Consider the following 27,541-nt stretch of genomic DNA (forward strand, 5'->3'; position numbering starts at 1 on the left):
ATGTGCAGCCGTTTCTTAAACGGAAGGCTGCATCCTCCAAAGATTGCATTTGTAGGCTGCATCATCATCAAGCCTGGTTTATTTCAGTTAACAAAGCATTACATTCGCGAGTCAAAAGCATATTACAACAGTTTACACTTAACTAAGGATAACGGTCAAATTTATAACTGTTAATATTAGAAAATAAGATCCTCTTTATAACGTATGCAGCCTACAAATGTGACCTCCGGAGGATGCAGCCTTCCATTTGAGAAACGGCCTTGGGGGTTCTCCAGGACCAGGATTGGAGACCACTGGCTTACTGGATTCTTGGACTGAAAACTTTCCAGAAGTTTACCAGTTTAAAATGATCTGATGGCAGAGAAGCAGAAACATCTCTTGTTCAAAAACCTGCTTCTTTTCACTTTTTAAAGTATTATTCCCACTATAATGCAGTGATTGAAATTATTGGGGAAATTATTGAAATTATATTATTTTTACCACCCCGCGCACTTCCCTTGACATGCTCTGGCACCACCTGGAGAGGTGTGTCCCACACTTTGAACACCCCTATTGTTACGATCGCCAGCTGGAGTGCACTCCACCTCAGACTCTTGCCCCTGTACTCTGGACTCCATTTCCCTGGTTGTGTCTTGTTCTCTTTGGTTGGTTTTGTCATGTGTTCTCCTGGGGCCCGTTTCAATAAGGAGGTTCAACCAACTCTGAGTTGAATCTTGAACTCTACGTTGACTTACCCTGAGATGGGAAACTCTTGAGTTTTCGGTTTCAGAACAACTGAACTGAGTTAATTCAATCCACTCTGAGTAGGTTGACTCTGAGTTTAGCGCGTATGAGAAGTCATGATCAATGGAGCTCTGAAATTATAATTCACCATGGCAACAGCTCCCGCCAAAAAGACATCTGCATACTTCTGAGTTAATACGTAACTTTAATTCTTACAGTTATAATATCAGAGGTGAAAACAACAAATTATTGAACTAATATTCATTTTCATGGTATCCCACTGCAAAAAAAAAAAAAAAAAGGAACGTGACAGCAGCTAAAAATGAGAGCGAGGCACACTTTCTTCATCACTCTGCATACAGTGGCCTTACTAATGTTCTCTGCATCCCCAATGTTTTACAGAAAACTACCATTTAAAATGGTACCGCTCAAATAAATATACGTGAATATGGCAAAAAAATAAAATAAAAAAATAGGTGCATTTTTCTTATTTTGCAAATTTTCTGCCAGTTAACAATTAAAAATATTCTTGTTTCTGTTTGCATTAAGATTATTTTTCTTACCCTATGGCAGAAAGTTACACTTTAAAAAGGGGGAGGAGACCGTAAGAAACTTTGGGTTTAACGAAGAAAACCTGCTCCCGACCAGGTTAGGTTCACAGAGTAAGTTACCACGGTAACTGACTCTGAGTATAATTTACCACTCTTTAAGAAACGGGCTTGACTTACCCTGCTTTCTCGGGTTTGACAAACCTCACATTTTGAAACGGAAGACCCAGAGTTTCCCTCATTTCAGGGTTAACATACTCACAGTTTTCACTTTACCTCCTTTCTGAAATGGGCCCCTGGTCTAGTATAAAAGATGCTCACACGCACTCTAGTGGGATGATTATTGAATAGCCATTTACTTGTTTCTAGTTTCCGTGGTTACCCTTTCCATGTTCTCTAGCTTACCTGTGTTTTTGATCCTTGGACTGTTTCCTTGTTTTTTTTGATTGTTTGCTATCTGCCTGACCATTGCCTGTTTGTGGATTACTCTTTTGCCTCTGCCTTGGAATGTACTGTTTGCTGGTGGTGTTCGACCCTACCTGTTTTGACCACGTTTGGAAATAAAGCCTTGCATTTGGATCCCCAACTCCTTTGTCACGCTCCCCACGTTACACCTATTATATATTTAAATATGAATTGAGCTATATCTGTGCTAATAAAAATAGAATTTTGTATTTATCTGTAATAGTGAGTGAATTAACAGTATCAGAGTATTACAGATTACAAGATTATAGCCAAAGCTTGATTAGCTGGTTCAGGTGTGTTTAATTAGAGTTGTGGATAAACTCTGCAGGACAGTGGGTCCCCAGGAGCTGGGTTCAAGACCTAGGAGGTTATAAATTGGTCACTGAATAACCAATCATCGGGTGTGTGCTGTTACTGAATTTTGAAGATGTATGCTTATGTATATTCATTCCCGAAACCAACTCATAATTTTTTGGGTACAAAAAATAAAATAAAAATCACGGTGAAAACCACAAAAACAGTACATATAGAGTTAGACAGTTACAGTAAACACATTTACAGTGGATCCATGTATGTTTTTGAGTTATGTTTAGTTTCTGAACAGATTCACAGGAACGTTCATATCTACTCTGCATCGTTTGGACAAAAAATATCTAATGTATAATGTATCTCATAAACAGAGTTGGGGAGTAGTTAACTATAAAGTAGCAACACTACTAGCTAACATTTTTCAGTAGCTTGACAGTAGCTTCTAAAATTTCTAAATTACCAAACAGTGGTGTAGCGACAAACCACTACATCTATTCTTAGAATATGAAAAATGATTTACACTTTCGAGTCAGTTCTTTAGAGTTCATTTTTCAAATGGTAAGCAGAACGATCCAAATTGGTTCAAGATTGAATCTTTCAGCCGGTTTACTCAAGCACACCTTTTGGTGGGGTAAACAGTCTGGTGATACTTTATAAGACAACAACTTTATACAGACAAAAAGAGTGAAAGTAAAATAAAACAATCCTGGAATATATGCTATCGTTTTAAAGGGATGAAGAAGAGCTTTCAGATAACACTGATTGTGCAGCTTATGATTGTGAACAATTCCATAGTTCATGGAGCAATGTATGAATACACATTTTTGGACATGCATTTAATAACTTAATGCTGTTAAATTGAATGCAAAACAAATAATTTGCTGAAATACCCACAACAACACTGAAAGAAGAGTAAGCAGCTTATCTTTCAATCAGAATTACATTCATTATTATAGCAGCAGCAATTATTATTCCAATCCTTAAGAACTTATATCTAACAATGGACTACAAACACATGATCTCCCATTTATGTGTGTCTCCCCTTAATAGTTTTTCAAAATAAGTAAAATAAAAGTTTATTATGGATATTTTATTTATTAGGGATATTTAGGATAGAAATATCCTGGACAGTCACAGTACACAATTACTTGATAAAGCATTTTAAATTTCTTTTAATACTAATTTCATAAGAAATGCATAATACGTATACACTACACATGGTCATTGGCAATCGGGTGAAATAACTATGGATATTGTCCTTTTAAAGTAGCTTCAAAATAGCTGTTTTTAAAGCACCTTCCCCAACACTGCTCATTTACCCCATTATTGGACACGTTCACTTTCAGAATCAATTAATCACTAAAGATAAATGTTAATATAAAATTACACTTCAGGGTGTATAAATTAATATACTAGCCTAACCTTACTGTGAAGCGTTGCTAAATATCCATGATTGACTGTGTGAAGTCACATCTTTTATTTCACAGAGAATGTAGAAGACTGTGGTTCTGAATTGACTTATAATATTATTTGCTTTTCTCAAAATGTTGTATGACAGAAAGCCAAAGAACACGTTGTTCCCTGCTGGATAACTACAGCTAAAGCCGTCACAGATCTGACATCTTAAGGGAGTGTTATTCGAGTGCATTGGGTTGATTGATGAAGTCAGCGAACATCTAACAAACAACACACTGAGGATAGTCCAGAAACACGCAGAGACAATATTTTGTACAAAAACCAATTACTGAACTTTATTACATCGAGTTTTTTTCCTGCAACATTTTTTTTATTCCAGTTTTCTTATTAACAAATAGAAAACAGACTGTGTATACAACAGATCGAACCTCTACAGCACTAATCATTCACAAGGTAAAAATGAATTTGCCAACATATTCCGAACGTATGGCCAGGTCTCCCTTTAACATGCCGGTTGTAATCAAGCAGGCATGAAATGACGTCCTGTAGGAATTGTTTTTAATTTGACTTGTGCTGCCTCACCCCACCAGAGGAGACCGCCAAATACCTGGGGTGCGTAGATAATACAGTAGATATAACTTTTGTACCATGAATAGATTCACACACAGCAGTCTCTCGTGTAATTTTCTCTATGTTGGTATATCAAGAAGAGTCCAGGATATAACGTTTTGAGAGAATTATGGACAATAGAGCAGAAGCTGTTTATATACTGTATCTATAATAGTATTTATATTTATTCATAATTATAAATTTATGTATATATATATATATATTTCTGTATAAAAAGAAGAGTTGGATTAAACAGAGCTGACTCTCCCTTGGGGGAGTGGTTTATACTGTACAGATGCCAATGGCGATTGGTCTCATTTCAATATCAGGTCTTCAAATGTCACAGAGAAGCGGGGTGCAAGGGGCACTTTTCGTTAGGATTGCGTTCAGTTCCTGGTAACGTCCCTCACGATGAACGCGCTCCCATCAGAAGGTCATAATGTATTCCTCACAAATCGCATTTAACCCCTACTGAGTTCTGTACAGTGCCGATTTTATTAGTTAGTTGACTTGCTTTCCCCTACAAAAAGCTTTTCTTAATTTAGTACCAATAACCCAAATGCATACGTCTCGCAGTTGGAGATTTTTCTTTTATCATTGAGACAGAGACAGAACATTAAAGACTTCTCCAAAAGTGAACCCTCTCATTTTAGCCCAATAAGACCAATTCTACATAACGAAGAAAAAAACAAAATAACAGTAAAATCATGTTACAAAGTCAAACCATCAGCAGCTTAGAGAACAGCGGTTCTCTGGTATTAGTATCAGGAACATGTTAAAAATACATGTTCTTGTGCTAAAATAACCTATTATGAAGAAAATAAAAATAAAACAGTACCAATTAAGGAAAAGGTAGACCCACGGAAAAGGCCATTAAGACAAAAGATGTTAAAAGATGATTAAAAAAACACAAATATTCTAAATAAGAATAATAACAATATTGTCATACTGATTTAAAAAAAAATAATAACAAATGATAACCATGAATTTTGTTTTTTCAAAAAAAAAGAGCCAAACAGGAAGGGGAAAAAAAAGAAACGAAGAATTAGTGCTACCAGTAGCCTTCGACTGTAGTGTGGGTTGGCGTACGCTAAAGAGAAACTAGAATAGTTTTTGTAGATGGTGCTTCTTGATAGAGAGTTGTCTATATTTCTTAAAGCAATCTCTTGGTGCCAGTCAATAACGGACTGCTGTGATTGGTTAACCAGCCACTGGATAGCCTGCCCTTCCCACCCCCCAGAACTCTGTACAGGATGGGGATGGGGAACGGTGGCTCAGAAGGAACACTTGGTGCACTCCTGAAGAGTTGTACCAGAGGGCTGTGGTCCAGGAGTGGTTACGTTGCATAGTGATCAAAGCTCCCCAGGTACTCCAAAGCGGCTCTGTAGCACAGCTGGTACTGGTCCTGCAGGAGAAAAACCAGCGCGTGTCAGCGGGAGAAACAATCGCCTCCTTAGCTAATAACACAGAGTTGCTGACAAAGAGCTCATGCTCCATATCAACTGCTGCTAAAGCTGCTGTAAATGACTTTTTGGGACACCATGCATGAAAGGTCCCTGAAGACACCATTGAAATAGGTGAAAGGTGTCCTGAGAAATAACACTTTTTTTTTTGTTTCTGTTCCCCAACGGCTCTACAAACAACATTAGCATGTTGGCAATCAGAAAACTTGGAGGCTGTTAGATAACTACTAATTAGTAATCAGTAATTCTAAGTCTTATAAGTCTAAATCAGCAGCTTTAACTGCACATTGGACAAGTGGTATTGCAATTTTTGGGCAGTACAGTAGGACAGTACCTCTGTCTGCACCATGGCAGGCCTTTGTGTGCGCAGGGTCTTAACTGTCTGGAACAGATCCACCACACCCTCATATCTCATCCTCTCCAGGACAATACTGAGAGTGATGAAAACACCTGTTCTTCCCACTCCAGCACTGAAAAACAACAGCATCTGTTAACTTAACACCTGTGACACATGGGTGAAGGTGTCTGTGTGAGACGTAATACTGCAGTCTTGAGTGTAATGCACTAAATCTGGGTGTCTGGAGTTTGAGAGGCTGTGATAGAAATTAAATTAAATTAAATTTAGTTGAGAAGATAAAATGTGCAAACTTTATTTACTAAACATTAAAATATGAAATAAAATTCTACAATTTAAAAATGTGTACATTTAATAAATTTGAAAAATAATAATAGAAATTATTATTAATAACTGTACTCATTACTTATTGACAAATTAAAACATTACAAAAATAATTACTTTAATATAAAAATTGTAAAAAAAAAAAAGTGTAATTGTTTATTAAAATTTCTACAGATTAAAAAGTGTGCATTTATTATTAAATAAAAATATATATTTTAAAATGATTAAATTAAGAAATTACAAAATTAAAAAAAATGTGTAAAAGTAAAATGGTTTATTATTAAATAAATAAAATAAAACTAATAATTTATTATTACAACTAAAAATGATGTAATTAAAATAATTTGTGAAATAGTAGTGTTGTGAACTAAATGCATCCATCCACTTTTAATATGTAAAATGTTTATTTGGTAAGTAGCAGTGTAATAAGTGGGATAATGTGCAGTCATGTGGTCATTATTACAAAATAAACCTTCAATAAACCTCCAGGATGATCATTTGCTGATCAGCTGACTTTATATTATCCATTCACATATTTTGCTGTCCACATTTACATCTCAGATCAGCATACCTGCAGTGCACAGTGATTGGTCCATCCTGCCCAAACTGCTCCTTGGTTTTATGAACTTGGCCAATGAAATCAATGAATCCCTCGCCAGTTTTTGGCACTCCTTGCTCTGGCCAGTCAGTGAACTGGAACTGCCGAATGGTTCTAGATTGACCGTCCTAAAGAGAATTCAGAATTAACGGTTTATTAGGTTGCTGGTTTCACTCTCACATACACACACAACAGCTGGATGCCTCCGCAGCAGGGAGCCTCTGTCCATATGCTCACTGTATGACCGTGTGTGTACGCCATTTAGCTACAAGCTTATTCATAACCTTGGTACTATTTATAGCTGCCAGAAAGCTCTGAAGTCCAAAGCGAGCCGCAAGATGTGAGAGTGCCGTGTTGGTGTGAAACATCCACCGCCAGCAACAGATTGCTCACACACCCCAGCGGTGCCCTCAAGTACCATCCTGAGTGACATTCATATGAAAAAACAAACACAAATAACCCTCCTCTGGCAGATTCCTGCAGGTGATCGATGCACGTACCCTGGCATCTGTGACTTTAAACTCTCGCAGGATGTACTGGGGCATGTTGTATTCAGCCATGGGATCCACCACAAAGTACTGATAGCGGGCCGAGCGCTCAGCTGGCCAGTACTGATGACACTTCTCCTGCAGGATGTGGAGAAGTATGAGTAAATCTCCAGGATTTAAACACCAGGATGTGAGTTAAAGGGAGGAAGGTGCTCTTACCCTTCCCATCTCTCTGAGTTTGGTCAGCATCACTACAATAGTGGAATTGTGCTCCCATAGCATCCTCCAGAAGTCCTCAGTGGTCTCCGCTAGGGGGCCCTGAGTGGCAATATAGGCCTTCTGCTGTCTGTGGACACACAAAAACTTCTTTTGAGACCTTGATGCAAAACAGGCAAATATACCCAGAACAATCACATGACCATGACAATGGCTATAAACAGATGCGCCTTAATTGTAAGAAAAACGATAATATTTCTATTTGCTTTCTATTTAAACTTTTATTTTTATTTTTTATTTACTTTTATTTCTTTGGAAGTTTTAGTAATTTTAGTTAATTTAGTAAATAGTACATTTTCATTGAATACTTTTTTATATAAGATTTTGTTTAATCTATTTTCTTGTTGAATATTGGTCAGTTACCCTATTAATAGCTGCAACTGACATTTATATATTACTATGAATCTAAGCTTTTTTTCTTTATAATATGTCATATAATATGTCCCATTACCTCACAGATATCAATAAAGTTAGTGTAAAAAAGAAAAAAGAATCACACCTCTGTGAAAAAAGTCCCAGTGACAGATCTAAACTCAAAACAGTAAAAAGTAAAAAAAAAAAGAACCACCCTTTTTAGTCAATCAGAAATGCTCTCTGCCTATCAATCATCTTCCACATTCAGGTTTGCTGATACATCTTTGGAGGGTGGCCGTTTTGTTGAAGGAATGGTGGAGGTCTAATTTAGCGGCTGGAAGAAGTTGCCAAACAATCACTTAAAAATGACAAGTCGATTGTGAATCCATATATACTATTATCTGCTGTTCTACCCATATTTATAGTTAGGTTGTTTTATTAACATGGCCACTGGGTGGCAGCAGTGTACTTTGCTACAGCAGCTTGGGCAATCAGTGTGCACATGGCACACACATCACTGTCTCATACAAACAATGCCACGGGTTAGCAACTAATGAAGGTGCTGCAGGCGAGGCAATAACATGGAACTGGGAGATTAAAGTCTGCTCAGGGCCTTGTTCCGACAAATAAAGAGACGGCAGAGAAGAAGAGAGAGGAGAGATGGGGAGAGACGAGCCAGAATGAAGAGCGAAGAAGAACGAGAGACCCCCTCCCTCCCTCAACCACTCATTCCAGAAGACACAAACACACACACACACAAATACGTAGCTAAGAAGAACACAAAGCAGACGTCAGGGACACACTGCCTTTGACAAAGCCAAATTACCTCTATATTAATCATGCAGTTCTTCCTTGGAGGTTATTTTCCCCCAATCAAACAAAATGCAACACAAACACTAAAACGGTTATAAAGGCCGACACAAAAACAGCTCTAATGACGTATCTGCTCGGCTGGCGAAGCTCTTTGTAAACTAGTAAGAAGGTCAAGCGTGTTTCTGTGCTTATCGCATTAACGTGCTGTTTAAAAGCGGCTTAATTGCTGCTTTTTGACAAGACAACAAGTCTCAGAGCAGATGGACCCAGAGCCTCGGCTAAAGAGGAAGACGTGACCGAAGAATCGCTTTTGAAGCTCATCTGGTTTTAGAAATAAGACTGGTGTCAATTACGCATTGGCACAGGTTGAGCTCCTCCAGAGTAGCTCTCATTAAGTTTTAATTCAAACGAGAGGGGCTGATGTACCAAGCCCCTAGACATTTTCTTCACAGACTCTGTGACATTTCGTGCCCACGCTTCGTTTTACGGCAAACATGACTGGCCTTTTCTCTCTCGCTTTTCCTTCTCTGATTTTCTCAAGCGTTCACCCCATTGAGAGCGCCTCCTTTTGTAATTCAATAAACAGCTGTCAGACAGAGTAAGGCAACAAAATATGTGAAGGCTGAAAATGTGTAGACAGACTACACTATGCTGCTCATTGTTTAGGGGGAATATTGCAGTGAAGAAAAAGAGAGTTATGGATCATCTCATTTACCACGTATGAGAATAAGTCTCGACGCCTGTTGAAAACAGAACAGGAGGAACGAGAAGGCGGCAAGACATCTACTGATCAAAACCACTGGATTTATTTAGAGATAGATTTAGAGGCATAAATTAACATTTGCCAAGTGCTTTATGTGAGCAAAAATTATTCTAAATATTGGTGAGTAAATAACATGCAATTTGGCTGGTTAAAGGGATAGTTCACCCAAAAATGAAAATTCTGTCATTAATTACTCACCCTCATGTCCTTCCAAACCTGTAAGACCTTCATTCATCTTCAGAACACAAATTAAGATATTTTTGATGCATTCCGAGACTCTCTGACCCTCCCATAGACAGCAAGGATCCCTACACGATCAAGGCTCAGAAACGTAGCAAGGACATCGATAAAATAATCCATGTGACATCAGTGGTTCAACCGTAATTTTACGAAGCTATGAGAATACTTTTTGTGCGCAAAGAAAACAAAAATAACAACTTTATTTAACAATTCGTCTCCTCCACATCACACTATAGCACCATTTTGGAGAGTATCACATACGTAAACAACGTATGCAACGTATGTACGCGGATACGTTGTTTTCGTTCAGATCAAAGTGTAAACAATGCATCCGCATAGGGTGCTGCTGACACAGAATAGCACACGTTATTTACATATGTGATACTCTCCAAAATGGTGCTATAGCTGACACAGAGACGACGAATTGTTGAATAAAGTCGTTATTTTTGTTTTCTTTGCGCACAAAAAGTATTCTCGAAGCTTCGTAAAATTGAGGTAACATGAGGGCGAGTAATTAATGACAATTTTCATTTTTGTGTGAACTATCCCTTTAACTATTAGGAATGGCAACATATATTAGATAGTTGAAATCGAATTGTAGCAATGATCTGACCCTTGTTGATGCAAGTGACCTGAGCAAATATTGTTATTTGTTACTGTACTCTCTTATATATTAAAAATAAAATATAAAAAAAAAAGTTATTAAAAATAATGCAAAATACATTTCATGGTTGATAAGAAACAACTAATGGTGCATGTTCTCAAATTAACTTGCATGCAGGTGTGAAAATTATTCAATTTTGGGCCCTGGATTTATTTTTGTACCAGGAAACACAGAAGCAAGCAAGCTTTTTGAATGTGTTGGAGAGAGCAATTCACAATTCAACACAACTGTGTGTGCAGTCAGTTTTTTCTTTTTAGATCCACAACTGACAGAATCTTGAATGGACCTTACAAATGTGTTTATAGCAGCTACTTGAATATGTCTGTGTGGAGACGTGCTGAAATCACGTTTGGTCTCGTACTGTATCGCGTCCCTCGTCAGTGTCGGGCGCTTGCTTGGCCATTTGTTGTGATTAACAGGAAAGTGTGTTCAGCTGAATTGGATTAGTATTTTGTTAGACGGGTATAAAAAATCTTAGTTTACCGCGGCAGCCGTTGTGTGAAGGCCTCCTCGTGTGAAGACCGAAGAGTGTAAAGACCATTGACTCTACCGTGTGACTCCACCGGACAGGGACACCGGCAAAGTATCGCTTTTTATTTATCCTCTTTCCTACTACTTGTTTCACTTCTGTTTCATTTTTTATAACCATTTCTTACTATGTGTAAGTTGTTGTTGTTTTTTTTTAGCATGTGTGTTTGGCTCAGTGTTCATTTTAGGATTACTGATAAACTAATGTAGTTTGATTTGTATTTATCTATTTTAGTTTTAGTTACAATTGTAGTAATATTGCCATTTTATTAGTTTTTTTATTATGTCTGTATAGGTTTTTCATTAAGTTTTAGTTTCATTTAATTTGAGTTATTTTAGTACTTCAACATACTAAATGGAAATGAAATAATATATATATATATATATATATATATATATATATATATATATATATATAGAAATAATGTATATGTGTGTGGCTGTACATACACATGTAGTTGTTTTTGGTGTTTGGCTTAGTGTTATGTTAGAATCATTATTATACACATACCTTTTGTTTTAATATTTTGAACTGTTTTTAGCTTTATTTTTTGTTTTCATTTAAATGTTTGTCATTGTCATTTTTATTTAATTTCTTTATTTTCTTAAATGTGTATATATAGTATTTATAGAGTTTTAAATTTTAGTTACGTTTTCTTATTTGTAAGTCACTTTGGATAAAAGCGTCTGCTAAATGACAAAGTAAAGTAAAGTAAAAACATTTCATCTAAACCTTGAGAATTAAAGTAAACATGCTCCTCCATGTTTTTGTAAGGGTTTGGCACGTGCAGCTACCTGTATCCATCGATGCAGCTGGCATTGATGTAGTCAGACCCCTCCACTCCTCGGATTGGCTGCAGGCACACCCGTGTGGACTCAAAAGGCATGATGTTGACAAGCCGGTTCTTGAACTTGTTGCAGGGCAGGTTGGCGCTGATGAATCGCGAGGTGTGGGCTTTGGAGTTGGCGAGTCTCTGTGGAAACAGTGTCGGGTTTAGAGGGCTTGAGCGTAAACAAGTTGGCAGAAACAGAGTGGAAAACGGTCTGAAACAGAATATTCTTTAAATGAGGGGGAGCTGTGTCCTATAGAGCAAAATGACATAAAAAGCGTGTCTGTTGTGACTGTAAATTGAAGATGAGCTGTGCAGCAGTACAGAGGGGTGCGGGCGTAACGGTCTGACTGGGAAAGCGAGGGCGTGACTGGCAGCGGGGGAGAGAAAGCACAGATGGACATCAGCAGAGAGCGCATAGAGACCGTTGGCTCTACTACAAGCTCTGTCTGTACTGGGTACCCACTCCGGTCTTTGCGCCAGATGCTGTTTCTACTTCTAGAATCCGCTCTGAGTTGAGCATCGTAGTTTTACCAGCATTCACTTATATCCCAACAGCGCTATTAAAGCATTTTCAATAAAACATTTATTAGGTTTGAGGTATAAGGGTTTGAGTCATTAGGTTTGTTTACATGCACCAATTTTTGTCAGTCCGAACAAATCCAGTCTGATTCCAGATTTTGATTGTTTGATTTATAAGTACCCTAAACTTTGGATACTGATTCACATATTCATGTGCATTATATGATAATTATATTACAGTGATTAAAATGAAAACCATAAAAAAAAAAAAAAAACATTTTCGTTACTTGAAATCAAATTGAAATAAAATGTTAACTGGAAAAACAAAAACAAAGACAAACTATATATATATATATATATATATATATATATATATATATATATATATATATATATAGCAGACATAAAAAACTACTAAAATGACAAAACAACAAAATTCATAAAACTTCAACTAAAATCAAAATGTAAAATAAAAACGAATTTAAAGCATGAATAAATAATAGTAAAAATAGTATAATAATAGTATATCAGTGATGCTAAAATAATACTAATTATAGGTATTCTAAAAAAAAATTTCAGCATGTGTGCAATGCATTTTGCTATTTAACGGAAAAGGCCACCACGATAATCTTACAAAAGATACTGCTACAGAAGCTACCTGGTATTTATGCCTAGATGAATCCAACACAGAAAGTAAAGATTTCAGTTATATCCCAATTATAAGGATAATTCATTCAGATAGAGCTCATTCGGATTGATAGAGGTTTTCAGTCCGACTGAGCAATCAGCTGACTACTAACAGATTATCTATTTTCTGACTGATATCTTTACAGTCGTTATAGGCTTACACTGAGACCTAGTGGTGTGGATGCATCAGGGTTATAGTTTGTTATAGTTTAATAGATTTTTATTTTGTTTTCATTAAAGACAATAACACAGTATTCATCTGATCATGTGATCTGGCTCTATGAGGCAACCCACTCCATGTAAAATAAAATGGCTTTTTTTAGGCTACTGATAGTCTTCGTTAAAAGTACTTTTAATTTTTTAGGGGTAGGTCTGGAAAGTATGGAAAGTATGACTGAATGCATCTTTAATATGCCTCTATAAATGAGCAAAACCAGTGCAGTGTTGTGCAGTCACCTTAAATTCCAGCTCCATGGCTGTGACGGTCTCTCCTGGCGGTGGCTGGGTGAGCTTCTGGATGTGGGCGTAGAGGTTTCGGGCAGGGACCTCTGTGTTTCCACAGGTGGCGGCCTCCAGCAAGGCCTCGTGGATGAAGATGTACTGGTCCTCCGTCTGCACCATGTAGTTCCTCTGGGCTCTCATGCATGTGACGTGGCCATAAATGTCTACCGTCTTCTCGTGTTTCATCCGCTCCAGCATGGCGTCAATAACTATGAAGCAGCCCGTGCGGCCCACTCCAGCACTGAGATAGACAAACTGGTTACACTACAATCTTTTGTACCAATTTCACCAAGCAAACCTACAACTATTCACTTTACAAGAGAGTTTTATAAGTGAAAAGGTCAGCAGTAAATGAAAGACTGGGGACCGGCACTAACCTGCAGTGCACTACCATGGGTCCAGCATCAGGAGGGTTGCAGGCTTTGACCCTGCGCAGGAAGGCTAGGATGGGGGTGGGGTATTCAGGCACTCCGTGGTCTGGCCAGGCCATGAACTGGAACTGTCTGACCTCGCGCTTCTCGCTAGAGCCATTCTGTTTGAGCAAAGTGGGAGAAAGGAGGTTTAGTGGCTGAAAATGTGGAAACTTACTATATGAGAGGAAAAGGCAAGCAACTTTTTACCTTGTAAAGGGCAAAGGTGCGCACACTGTAAGTTGCCAACTCAACAGCGTCAAGCATGGTCACTTGGATCATTCCGTAAGTCTCTGTGCCACGAATGGGCCAATACTGGTCACACTTGACCTGTTTAAGAGGACAAGAATGAAACAGAGTCAAACAGTGCAGGAGTAAATGCTGAATGCTATAAGTCCCATTGAAATGACAGACAAATTTAAAATAAATGTTTGTTGTTATGTAAACTATATATATATATATAGTTATCAGAAAACAAATCCATATTTTACAGCCTTCTGATGTTTCAATATTTATATATTAAGGTTTCCACAAAAATATTAAACACAACTTTAAGCACAACATTGAAAATGTCAGAAATGTTTTTTAAGCACCAAATCAGCATATTTGAATGATTTCTAAAGGATCATGTGACACTGAAAATGTACCAAAATACCAAACAGTATTTTTTTTTTAGGGCAATAATATTTCACAATAGTACTATTTTACAGTATTTTTAATCAAATACATTTAGCCTTGATGAACATAATATACTTTCTTCTTCATCGAAAAAGCCTGACACTATGAAACATCTCTATATTTACACTCATACTTAATTTCAAGACTGTTGTAATAATAATAATCAATTATAATAATGTGAATATAACTTAAAAGTATAAAAACATATGAATAATGTTGTTTGTTTTTTATATCACCAGCAAAACGATTGTCAATATACTGTGAATATTCAATATATCAGCCAACTGTACCGATTTCCTATGCAAGTGTCCTTATTACTAAGGCTTATATTTATACAGCTTTACACAAACATACACAGCTCACATTTGAATGGTGAATATTTAATTAATTTCATTATAGTATTGAAATTACTGAGTTATGGCAAGTGTGCCACCTGCACCCAATAATTCACAAGGACAAAGCTTATTTTTGAATTGAGGACAACCCCTATTAACAACAAAGTAGAGTGCATCCAAATATCATTTAAAATTGGACAAAAGCAGTAGAAATTTCTATAAATGGTTTGTTTGTATAGCGTTCAATCTACTCCAGGCAAAGACCAACTACAAATGACGTATACTGTAGTTCATTTCTTCTTCAAGGTAAGTCCTGTCAGCAGTGAAACTAGGCCAGTTGTTCTGTCTCTGCAGGAGGTTTTCATCACAGGGCTTGGGGACGCCCTTTTACCTATGAAGCAATGCTTTATAGGTGCACAGCCTTGCCAAAACCCACTCATTTACCCCGCTAGCTCTGCCAACACATGTCTCTTTTTCTACAAGCCTTTAGCTCCCATCTGACCTCCCATCCATCAACAAAAACCTGAGTGCACGCATTCTCCAGGGGGAGGAATTACAGGTTATCTACTGTCAGATATGACATTTGAGCTGAACAGAAGACTAGTTGACAGACTCGCTCTCTCACCAACCCTAGGTGCCACTGGCCTGTTGCTGCGCCCAGCACAACAGCGCACTAAAAGCCCACATAGTGATTGGACTCATAGAAACGCAGGTCCCTTTAGTGCCAAGCACAGACGGATGGTTTTATAGCACGAAGAGAGTTGCTAACCATTGTACCGTGTCATCCAACAAAAAGGATGGCAATGGTATTTTGTCTTTTATTTTATTACTTTATTTTGTGAGGCTGGATAGGAACTCTACTACTATACTACTATTTTGATGGGAACCTCAGGGCAAAGAAAGTGTGTTCTTTGTAAATAGAGTTGTATGTACTCTGTACTTACACTATCAATCAATGCTTCTTCTTTTTTCTTTAAGAAATTAATACCTTTATTTGCCTGGGACTTTCATAAAATTATGCCTTTAATATGTAAGAAAAAAAAATCTTACATTACATTACTTTTTTAAATAAATGCTGTTCTCCTAACCGTTGTTCATCAAAGAACACTAAGTAATGGCTGTTGAAAATTCATCTCTGCCATCTCAGGAAAGAATGATATTTTACAGTATATCAAAACAGAAAACACATTTTAAATTGTAATAATATTTTACTACTAATAATTGCAATATTACTCTTTTTTTACCCCCCGGAATTTTTAGCCTGTGAGCATAAATTACTTTATTCAAATACATAAAAAAAACAAAAACAAAAATCCTCGGTCGGCACAGATAGCCTTGTGGGCAGCGCACCAACATACAGCACTATTGCAGTACGAGCGTCTCGAGTTCAAATCCTGACTCGAGGATCTTTCCCAATCCCACGCTCCTACAGTACCTCTCTCCCACTTTGCTTCTTCTCAGTTCTGATCTGTCCTATCATAATAAAGGCGAAAATGCCAAAAAATAAATCTTAAAAAAGGAAAACTTCCTTTACCTAATTTCTGAATGGTAGTGTAAAAAAACAACACCACCACCACCTAGAACTACAAAACAGAATCAAGATTTTTTTAAATACAGATTTAAAAAAATATATATATTTTTGATTTTCATTTTTTTTTAAGTTGTTTTTTTTAATAAGTTATTGTTATTGTGAATATATTGTGTGAATATTTTTTTGCAATGAATATTTCAAATGATGTAGTAAATACTATACATCGTATATGAATGAACATTTCAAATTGAGTAAATATTCTAATTCATATATGAAATATAACTCATTTAATAATGTCATATTTCAATACAACATTTAGTATTAAATATTAAAAATTTAAATGAATATTACATTAAAATAAAACAATAAATTGATTAAAAATAGATGAGGGAACTACTACGTAAAAGTTAAATCGCATATAGTAACTATTAGTTTTGAACTTACTACTAGTAAGCTACTAAGTACTAGTACTAAACTACTAGTACTAGTTTTGAACTTAGCTGATGTTTAATACTGTGTCTTAACTTTTCTATGCCCCTGGTACTCACCCTGGACTTCTCTTCTAGTCTGGTCATCATGACGATGGTACTGGCTCTCTGCTCCCAAACCATCCTCCAGAAGTCGCTCAGAGTCTCAGGCAAAGGGCCCTGCGTGGCAATGTAGGCGTTCTGCTTACGGTAACCATCAATGTAGTTGGCATTGATGTAGTCGCTGCCTGGAACACCTATAGAGAGAGACAACAATTCACTGGTGGCCCACTTATGCCACTATTTGTGCTAATTGCATGCTTCCCCTAAACATACACACATCTGTCACCATAATGAAATGTTAAAGGTCAACACATTTGTTTGACTTTTACCGTCCACAGGGGTGAGAACAACTCTCGAGTGGTCGTAAGCAATGACGTTGGCATAACGGTTCTTTGGCTTGTTGACCTCCAAGTTGGAGTTCTCCCATGTGAACTGCTGGCCTGGATCAATGGACTGCAGGGGAAAGATGAGAGGACAAAGAGAAGAAGGGGAGAGAGAGAGAGAGAGATCTGTTCAGTCCTTTGAGGCACCTTGTTTGAAGCTTGATACCACAGAGTGCCGCAGGGGTAAATTTGAACTAGCATCACTTCACCAAGAGAGGCTTTGTTTCTATAGCAACCCGACGTTTTGAACAGAGACCCGCAAGAACCAGAGCTGACTTTGCCACCAGGGGTTGTTAGAACTGATGGACTGGCAAAGCTCAAGAGTGGTAATTTGGATCCCTTTGTGGGTATATTGCAGTTCTGTTCCCTTACTAGTGATCATCTGCCCTGTAATAACAGCAAGTTCATCTGCTGTATTATCACAGGAACCAACAGATGGCTTAGTGCTCAATGACACCATAATTCAAACATGATCACTGTAGGGGGCTCCGATAATAGTACCACTGATTCGGTACGTCCATACCTGAGCTCATCGGGGCATATGGCTTTGATGCTAAAGATTACGCTGAGAGGAGGGAGCGTTCAGATGCTCGGCCTGGACTAATGGATTACTGGTGTTCATGTGGACTTCATGCCCGCGCTTGATTTTGTGCCTGCTGACAGGAGCAGAGAGGGAAGAGCAATGGCTGAGGAATAGCAGACCCAACAGGGAGAGTGTGGATTTATGGAGACAGACAGGAAGCTCTAAAGAGAGAGGACAGATGAACACATCTGGAGGAAAAGTCTGCATATATCACTGGCTGCATGCATGAGGTAATGCCCTGAATGGCTAACAGACGTTCCAGGCAAGGCCTTTTTAATACAGGTCAGTTGTCTGTTTGAGGGGTCATGCCAAGTTACAGCCATTAAAATGTATTATTAGAGACATTATAAAAAAACAAATTGGATAAATCATGGCTGATTTAATAAACTGTTGTTGTTAATGTTGCAAACATTTAATAGTCATCATCAAATTGCATCTACAGTTGGATATCTATGGTGAAAAATAAATAGATAAACAAATAACCTTTATCAAGTAATTTGTGACTGATTGTTTTGATGGCACAACAATTCATTGCTGTCATTGCACTTAATCAGAATAAAAATATAAACACTAGAACTTGGATACAAATTCAAACTGTATCTACACACTAATGTCTACAGCAGTAACAACAACACACAGATAAATAAATTTCCATTTCCATTTAATCATTTAGCAGACAGATTTATCCAAAGCAACTTAGAAATTAGGGTAATAGAAGCAATCAAAACAATAAAAGAGCAACAATATATAATTGCTGTGACAATTCCTATTTAGTCTAATGCAGTACAAATAGTGAGGTGTTTTAATATATATATATATATATATATATATATATATATATATATATATATATATATATATATATATATATAATAAATAAAAATGGTATTTTGTGGCTGGTTATTTTGAATCATTCTGCATTTTAGGATGTTTAGAATTTTAAATAAAGGGAATAATTGACTTATCTGCTCACACTTTTTTCCTCTAGTGTATATTTACATTCCAAATTTGCAACAATAACATAACTCACAAAAGAGAAGCAGAAAATGTACAACTTGCATATGAAAAGGTTGAGACGGAAATGGAATTAATAATAATAAAGTTGATGTTCCTTTGGCTCAAATGAAACATGATGCTTGAAACACTAAAAAGTCATGTGTTTAATACCCAGGGAGCACACATACTGATAAATATATGCCTGTACCTGTAAGTCACTGTGGATGAAAGCATCAGTCAAATGAATAAAATGTAAATTTTCAGCAAGAAATGAAAGATGCACTCTGCATGGAGCCAGATACTGGATTCCTCATTCTGACTTCAGAGGATTACTCAAGGGGCTAGAGGTGGGGTGGCACTCTCTCCCTTTCCTTCTCGAGTCACAGGTCTCCTTGGCTCAAATGACACCGGGTCGTATCGGAGCATTGATCGACGGCAATATGCAGCAGCTTGCTCGGCCAGTCAATAATGTCACAGGGTCTCTTGTTATTCAACATCGATCTGCCTGTTCTGGACAAGGCTTTGGTTGACTCAGTGTCCATCAACCTCCACCCCTTTTACTTGATTTGGGATAACATCAGCCTCCTCGGATCCTTTCAAACTTAAGTGCTTGTTTTCGATGCCTTCTTAAGAGCCTTGAACGGCCATAAATCACTCTTCAAAACATAACTGGTTTTTAAATTTCAACATATGAAGTAATACCCAAACGTAAACAGCAACTCAGCGCTCAATATAAATAAACTGCCACATCTGACGTGCTAAGTGTTTCTCTGCCAGTTTATCGGCAAGCATCTTGGAGGAACATTTACTTTGCCGTAAGCTTTCGCACACAAGTACAGGTAATGTGCGACAGCTGGAATGCTGACTGGCAGTGCTCGGCAAACAAGGGGAACAAATATGAGCTGTCACTACATGAGATGACAAGCTTGAGAGATGCGGATAATGATAGCGGTGGGAGGTGAGCACCAGCTCCTATAAAAAGCTTCGGCTCTAGTGGGTTGACAAACATAAGCTCGTTACTGGTGAGAATCAGTGTCTGTTGGGAGTGTTAGCTATTGCTATTGCCACCAGTCAAGTTGAGGAGTGATCTACAGAGCACTTTAAAAGCCAAGGAAACATTTTTTGGACACCACAATTCGAATTCTTGGTTCATGTTTATGCAGTGTAAATCTTTCAAAAATAACTGACTGTTGAGATATATTAGTACGTACATCTGGGTGTCATACTGGTTTTCAGCTCTATGGTGTGGTCACAGTTTTGTCAAAAGCAAGTAGCTACTGATTACAAGGCAGAGGGAACAAGAAGTTGATTATCTTTGGCAGAAATAAGCATGCAAAACAATGAAACTGAGCAACGGATGCATCAAGCAGAGCACAGAGCCAATAAACGTGCTGGTGTCCCACTGCCTTGCTCATGCTGGCTGGACTAGGCTGTTCCCATTGGCCCAAGCGGAACCATCTGTCCCCTTGAGAGGGGGCCTTCCTTGACAGGAGGACATGACATCACGACATGCCAAGAGCAGGTTGTGAGCACCGGCTGGCTACGGAGGGCTTGTGTGGTAAAAACCACAAACGCATCGGAGGGAGGAGAGATTTGTCACATATGGTTGCTGAAACAGCTCGACCCATCTCTCAAAGTGTCACTAAATGTCTGTAGAGTGGAATGAATAAAAGGAGATCTATAAAAAGACAAAATCCTTGTCGTGCTTTATGGGTTTTTGTTTTTTCCACAGACGCATGTGTAATTACAGAAAAGACGGTTTCGTTAGTTAGAGTGAAGATTTAATTGCAGTTTTACTATAAATACAACTGTGATTAGAAAAAAGAAACCGAAGTGATACAAGAAGAGCAAAGGAATAAATGAAAGAAAGAGACATGTGTGATGCTTGCAAATCAACAACTTCTTTGCTCGTTAACATCTCTAATGGGTCTCTTGCAATAGTTAAGACAAATCTACGAATACATCCCCACCAAGTGTTTGTCAAAACCGACTGGGCCAACAGCATCTGATCTTTTAATTAAATAATTCCACACCTTTAGGGTGACGACTGACAGTCATGTTAAATATCGCCCTCAGGTTTAACAGGCTTTTTTCTCAACATCAGGAAGAAGTGACAAGGCCTTTGTGTATATTGAAGATTTCTAGAGAGAGAGTTCACGGGAAAATTAACATCTGCCTATTTGGGAAAGGTAAGCGTGAACAGCTGTCAGAACGCCGGATGTGGGTGCTCTGAGCATTAATGACAGGAGAATCTATTAGACAACACCAAAGTGAGAAAAGTATGTGAGAAAATGGTTCAAAAGGCAGACAAGACACAACAATCAAACAAAAGAAACAAAATTAAAATACCAAATAAGGCCAAATGGGCCCCCATCAGCTTGGCACTGGGGCAGTACTCTCAAAAACCTTTCTGCCATTTCTAGCCCTAAAAGGTGCATATTAGTACTTCAGCAGTCTTAAGGTACTACTATGAACCCTTAAGCAGTAATTAAGGTACAAATGTGTCCCTTTGAGAGTACCACCTGCAGTAACAAGCTGTTGTACCCCTAAAGGTACAAATTTGCACAATTTTTCTTTGCAGTGAAGTGACAAAATACCATTCATTTTCAATGGAAACATGAGTGAAAAGCTCAACTCTATGCAAATTGGCAGTTATGGCGACTACAAATGAGAGTGCAAATAGTGACCTTTCCACCTGATACATCTGGATATCGTAGCTCAAAGATAAAAACAGTAAACCAGGTGTGCCCAATCCTGTTCTTGGAGATCTACCTTCCTGCAGAGTTCAGGTCCAACTCTGCTCTGCTTCTGAAGATCTTAATTAGCTGGTTCAGATGTGTTTCATTAGAGTTGGATCTGAACTTAGCAGAAGCGTAGATCTCCAGAAACAGGATTGGGCACCCCTAAACTATGTAGGTAGGCAACATTGCTCCTGAAGGACCACCTTCATACAGACTTCAGTTCCAACCCTGCTCCAACACAACTGCCTGTTATTTTCAAGAAACCCCGAACATCTTAATTGTGTGTTTGAATGTCACTGAAGCTAAACTTCTGGTCCTCCAAAAGCAAGATTAGCAACCCCTGTCCTAGAGAATAAGCACCAGTTGAATAAGTTTAGCTATTGTCCTACCTCATACTCCTGTGAAAATCGAAGGGCATCGTTGGCCTTGAGTCGCTCAATGTGGTCTGCTAGCTCGCAGACAGAAATGGGAGGATGTTCCCTCATTCCTAAAAGAGAAAATAAGACAACGAGAAGTGGTGAGCACATCACACCTGATGCATTGTACCATTACAGCGGGGAGCGAGTCTGTCAGTTTTGAGTTGAGGAGGGCACAACATAAAGAGGTTCTTCTCGCACCTTGATGTGACATGATCCCTCTGCGAGATTTGTGCTGACATATGTTGTGCCCGCTCACGTCTATCCCCCAAACAAGCTCTGGATTTCTTGTCTGGGGGGTCATCTTAGTGCCAAAAAACATTTCCCTGCCACTGTCAATGCCTGTGAACGTATCAAGGCTACATGCTCAGCTGGAACTGAGGAAATGTTCAGCTTGTGTGTTGTTTGATGAGGAAAGGAGGGGGGTTCGTAATAGAGAGGATCTGTCATTAGGGTTCCAGTGGTTGAGGATGAATGAGCAGGACTGAAATGCTTAATGGGACATGGTTGGGTATGATTCCCCATTATGAGTTCATTATGCCCACAGTGAGCACAGTAATGTCTGGACGAGCCCCCTGCCAGCTACTTCATGCAACCGTTACTGCGAGACAGTGGGCGGCAGGATCATGGGGCCACTTTCTTAATCAACCACACCGACGTGATGCCAAAACCTGGTCTGGTCTAGATTGCTGACACAATTTACATTTCTTTGGTGGAATATGCGATGCAACACACATGAGCTATATTTGTGATTTTTCACACATTTTATCTGAAGTGAAAAGTCAGAATAAAAGTTTCACAGCAGTTACAACCGAGCACAGGTAAGGATACTGTGCATGTAAATGCTAATTTAGAGAGTCAGTGGTGAAAGTTGTGAAGTAGATGAATGAACATATCCAGTCACCTTGTGGGACCGCCATATGTACAGTGTGTGATAAAGCAACATCAGACGAGGACAAAAACCTTAAAAATAATTTACAGCTATTAAACAATTTAACCATAAGGAACAACTTTCTAACTACCACTGAATAAATTTAAATCTTACTCATTTTACATACTGTTGTTTTAGTTCGTAGCAGAAAAGTAGTACACATATTTCATATATTCAGACACATGCCATCATATTATATACAACAAAAATAGCATTTGCCATTTACATATAATTACCACTGTTTTCTAGCACACAAATAAGACAAATGAGACACATAGTATTCTGTATATTTAGTGGCTAATAGCACAATAAGCTGCACCATGAGCACATTAAGTGAATACAGCACAGGCTACATCCATGTTAAACAGCAAGTTAATTAGGCAGTGAAGAGCTGCAACCCAGCATGCAAAGCAGGGAAAGGCAGATTACAAGATGTCTGGAATTGAAATGAATGTCCAAGGTCATTCAAGTGAAAATGTAACCAGAAATGTATGGATAAGGGTCTGGAAACATAACCTTACTGCTACATTCAAGACAGTAGCAGGAAATAAAGTTAGAATAGGGCATGTGTGTGCTGTACATAACACATTCTTGCAATTAATGCAGGTACAACACAAGCTATTCCTGCCTCAGATATGGGTTCGAGTGTTTATGCATTACAGGAGAATTCTGTCATTTTTCTTTTCTTTCTTTTCCCCCCCCGAAACATCATAAATAGTATATCATTTATCTCATTTTCATCACATCTCAGTTAAAGTATTTATTTATTTAATTTTTTAAATCTCGCATTTTCTTGTCTTTTTATAAGGCTATTTTCATAACTAGTGTGTCATAATCATATGTTCACATATGCTGTATTTATACAGTATGTGATATTTATTATCTTGATTGTTTTACTTTTTTTTTTTTTTTAATCACACATTATTTTTATCCAGCTGTTGATAATATTGCTGGCTGCAACTGAGGGACAGTCATAAATTATGAATTATTTTGACACAATAAAGATTAAAATGTCTTATGTTTAGTTAACCCCTTTTTTAAATTCAGTTTTATAAGTGTAATAATTATGAACATTTTTATGTTGGATTTTACATATTTTAATCTTGACTTAAGACTTTTTAAAAATGCCAAAATAAAGGAAGGCATAAAACAAAATTAAATAAAAAAAAGTTTACAAGACCAATAACCAAAAGAAGAAAAATGTTATAATAAAAAATACCCCCAAGGCACAAAAGTCCCTATAGTTGAAGAAAAAGCCCTATATTAATATACAGTCACATAATTTGTACTCAAACAACACAAAAACAACTCAATCCAGTGTTTCAAAAATTAATCAAACGCTGAAATGTGAAGTGCGCTTGTCGCCACTCTGCTGCCATATGAAAACCGCTGGCTGTGGCAGCGGGGATTCACGGTAAGAGAGCTGTATGGCTGTTTTGCCTGTGGTAATTATGTGCTCTTCAGGACTGAAAGGGTCTGTAATAACCTGGCTCGACTGCCACCGCTCAGCTATTAGAGGAGAGAGAGGCAGGCCTGACATTTTCTCTTACCGTTACAGATCTGCCTCTCACTCACCTTGGGAATGGAAGGCAGGAAGGCTAATTAACAAAGAGGGGTTGAAAGAGTGCAAGAGGCCTTTGGGTGAGTTGAGTCCATATAAGACACTCCAAGGAGATGAGACAGTAAATGGAGGAACTGCAATGAACAGCTGTATTCAGAGCAACCGAATTACAAATAGTAAAAAGAAATATTGTGCTTCATTGCACTTTCCTACAGTTACTGTTTATTTAGTATACTCACACTATACACAGACTTTTTTTTTTTTCAAATGAAAACACCTTACACTGTTCTAAAACTTCATTTTAAAAATGAAATAGCTATATTACAATAAAATATATTTATTACAAATAAAATAAAATAAATAATAAACAATCAACCACATAGCAGCATTTCTGTAGAGCAGTTTATATCTGGCTTTCAGATTCAGTGTTATGACTGAAAGTGCCTCCTCTTTCATGTGCTCTGTTTTTACGGCCGTTGTGGTGGGCTGTGAAGATTGCAAGATATGTACGGCAGTAATAGATCATTCTGATTACAAAGATGCGCTGTCACTTCAGTCGCTGTGTGCCTGCATGTGCGCATACACGTCCTGTTTATGCTAAATGACACATTCGGTGGCATATGCTGACGAGTGTTTGTGCACGGAAAAAATAATATCAGTGTTACTGAACAAGATACAGATGATATAGTACAATGGATGAAGTGCATGCATTGTGTATGTAAGGATGAGGCTGAATTTGACTTGGTGCATTGTGCATATGGTGATAAGCTCAAATATCACACACTGAGTCACAGGAAAAGTGTATGCGTGCATATGGTGGAGAACACATGGGGCTCTGGCAGATTGGTAGTGTGTGTCTACAGTACATATGGTGTATGGTGTGTTACCTGGTGTCTGGTAGTTGAGTCTCCTCATTTCTACAGGATCAGACGAGTTGGCCAGAAGACAATCCTTCACACCACTAGAGTGATCATCTTTCGGTAGGGGGGACGCCCTCTTCCTGTAAGAGCAAAATGGAGTCAGCATGAGTGCTTCTGTTGACACATTCAAACCACGTCAGACCCACCAACAGAGAGGTCCAATGATTTGAAAGATTTGAAACGGATAACAAAAAATTAACAAAGATAAATTAAAGAGTTTTGAGGGATGGGACAGTGAAATGTGGATATAGCATCTCCATAACCAATTAACATCTATTAAACACCTATGTGTGCTGTGTTGGAGACTCAATACATGATTTATGAGAGAGAATTTGATTGGACAAAACATTTAGTCCATTATATTATATAATACAATTCAAAAGTCTGGGGTCAATCTCTCTCTCTCAATCTTTCTTTTTTTTCTTTTTTTTTTAAGACATTAATAATTTTAGTCATCAGGGATGCATTAGACTGATTAAAAGCAACAGTAATTCACATTGTTCCAAAGATTCTTTCTTCCAGAAATCGAGCACTAAATTGAGCAGTAGATCAGCATATTAGAATGATTTCTAGAAGGATCGTGTGAAGACTGAAGCAATGGCTGATGAAAATTTAGCTTTGCCATCATATGAATAAATTAACAACTATTAAAATAGAGAACAGTTGTTATGAATTACAATATTTCACAAAATTACCATTTTACTGTATTATTGAAAAAAAAATCTTACTAACCCCAAACTTTGGAATGGTTACACTAAATTATTATATTATCTTACAATAATATAATATCATATTTTGGTTAGATCTTCTGGAAAGGAATTTTTAAATGTACACCTGCACATATATGTTGTTTTTGTCAACTTTCAGGAGTATACTCAAGCCTACAGACGACCTCAAAACTAACAGAGGTCGACTACAAGCAACAGAACTCCAAATTTGTTTACATGGGGTCTTAAAGACAACAAATTAATCAGTCTAAAAAGCACGAGCTTCATTTCCTGTTAAAGCCTCACTGCTTTTAGAGCACATTAGGAATTCCCTTTGGGATACGAAGGGGTCAAAGTGATCTGAAATAAAAGCCAAATAGCGTGTTTGTTCAGCGCTTCACTCGATTCTGTTAGCAAGCTCACTAAATATTCAGGGTGCAACGCTCCTTGTTTGTGGGGAAAACAAGGAGACTAGGTAATTAGCACATCAGCTGGATGGCACAACACCGGTAATTACGCCACTGTAGCACCTGCACTCCTGAGTGCGCTCTTCCAGCAGGTAAAGCTGTCGTGCGCACACACACACACACACACACACACACACACACACACACACACACACACAGATGCAGAACATCTGTCAGTGGAAGCCCATCCTCAGACACACGGACACAAATCCCTAATGAAAATGGGGGAGCCAACTGCACGGGAAATTTCACATCTCACTGCACTCAATTTGTAAGGTTCTGAGCACAGTTTTCTAGCTTTCATAAAGCCCGAAGAGCTCAAATGAGGCTGACACCAGCGAGGCGGGCCGCACCGAAGGGTTTACAGCATATGCCGTTTAACAGAGCTGGGCGTACCACTTCGCTAATCACTAGAGCGCTGGACACGTAGCCCCTCACCTCTATTGTAAGTACAGTAAGTCTCAGCACGCTTCAATTATTCAGTTTGGAGTTAATACATATACACCAGAGGCTAAAAGGATCCATTTGTACTGGGTTCAGAATAAAACGCAGAGATAAAAATAACAGAAAATGGGCATTTTGCTCTGTGAGAGAGAGAGAGAGTGTATGTGTGTGAGAGAGGTATTTCAAACATTAGCCAGTAAGAAGGAAGGGGAAATAAATGAAACAGAACAGTTCGGTGGAGGGAAATGTCAGCTTTGAAGACGAGAACATTTCTATTTCAGCAGCCGCCGGGCTGGCATTTCCTTTACAATGGGCCATTCAGGGCTCAGGTGAGACAGCAGAAAGGCTGACTGCACACACTCAGTCTGAGTGACCTTCAGGAGGAGGTGAAGGATCAACAAGAACAGAATCAACACAGCACGGCAAAAAAAC

At 38.0% G+C, this 27,541-nt stretch overlaps 1 protein-coding gene across 10 annotated transcripts in view; it reads right to left on the reverse strand.

Annotated features, from left to right (window-relative positions):
* Positions 1-3,751: 3,751 nt before the first annotated feature.
* The window catches only part of ptprfb (protein tyrosine phosphatase receptor type Fb), a 180,571-nt gene continuing 156,781 nt past the window's right edge, over positions 3,752-27,541 (reverse strand). For 5 of the 10 annotated variants that reach the window (XM_058797484.1, XM_058797500.1, XM_058797492.1 and 2 more), the window contains 13 exons: positions 25,459-25,571; positions 22,053-22,150; positions 17,290-17,413; positions 16,979-17,154; positions 14,097-14,216; positions 13,854-14,008; positions 13,432-13,717; positions 11,732-11,910; positions 7,518-7,644; positions 7,311-7,436; positions 6,784-6,938; positions 5,868-6,003; positions 3,752-5,475 (listed from right to left, as the gene is read on the reverse strand). In XM_058797484.1, coding sequence (XP_058653467.1) covers positions 5,407-5,475; positions 5,868-6,003; positions 6,784-6,938; positions 7,311-7,436; positions 7,518-7,644; positions 11,732-11,910; positions 13,432-13,717; positions 13,854-14,008; positions 14,097-14,216; positions 16,979-17,154; positions 17,290-17,413; positions 22,053-22,150; positions 25,459-25,571 — 1,864 coding nt within the window. In that variant the 3' untranslated portion in view covers positions 3,752-5,406. The remainder of the gene's footprint in view (positions 5,476-5,867; positions 6,004-6,783; positions 6,939-7,310; positions 7,437-7,517; positions 7,645-11,731; positions 11,911-13,431; positions 13,718-13,853; positions 14,009-14,096; positions 14,217-16,978; positions 17,155-17,289; positions 17,414-22,052; positions 22,151-25,458; positions 25,572-27,541) is intronic. The other 5 variants (XM_058797546.1, XM_058797528.1, XM_058797509.1 and 2 more) reach the window with 1 other exon arrangement.

Source organism: Onychostoma macrolepis, chromosome 02, assembly GCF_012432095.1.
Source record: "Onychostoma macrolepis isolate SWU-2019 chromosome 02, ASM1243209v1, whole genome shotgun sequence".
Classification (NCBI taxonomy): domain Eukaryota; kingdom Metazoa; phylum Chordata; class Actinopteri; order Cypriniformes; family Cyprinidae; genus Onychostoma; species Onychostoma macrolepis.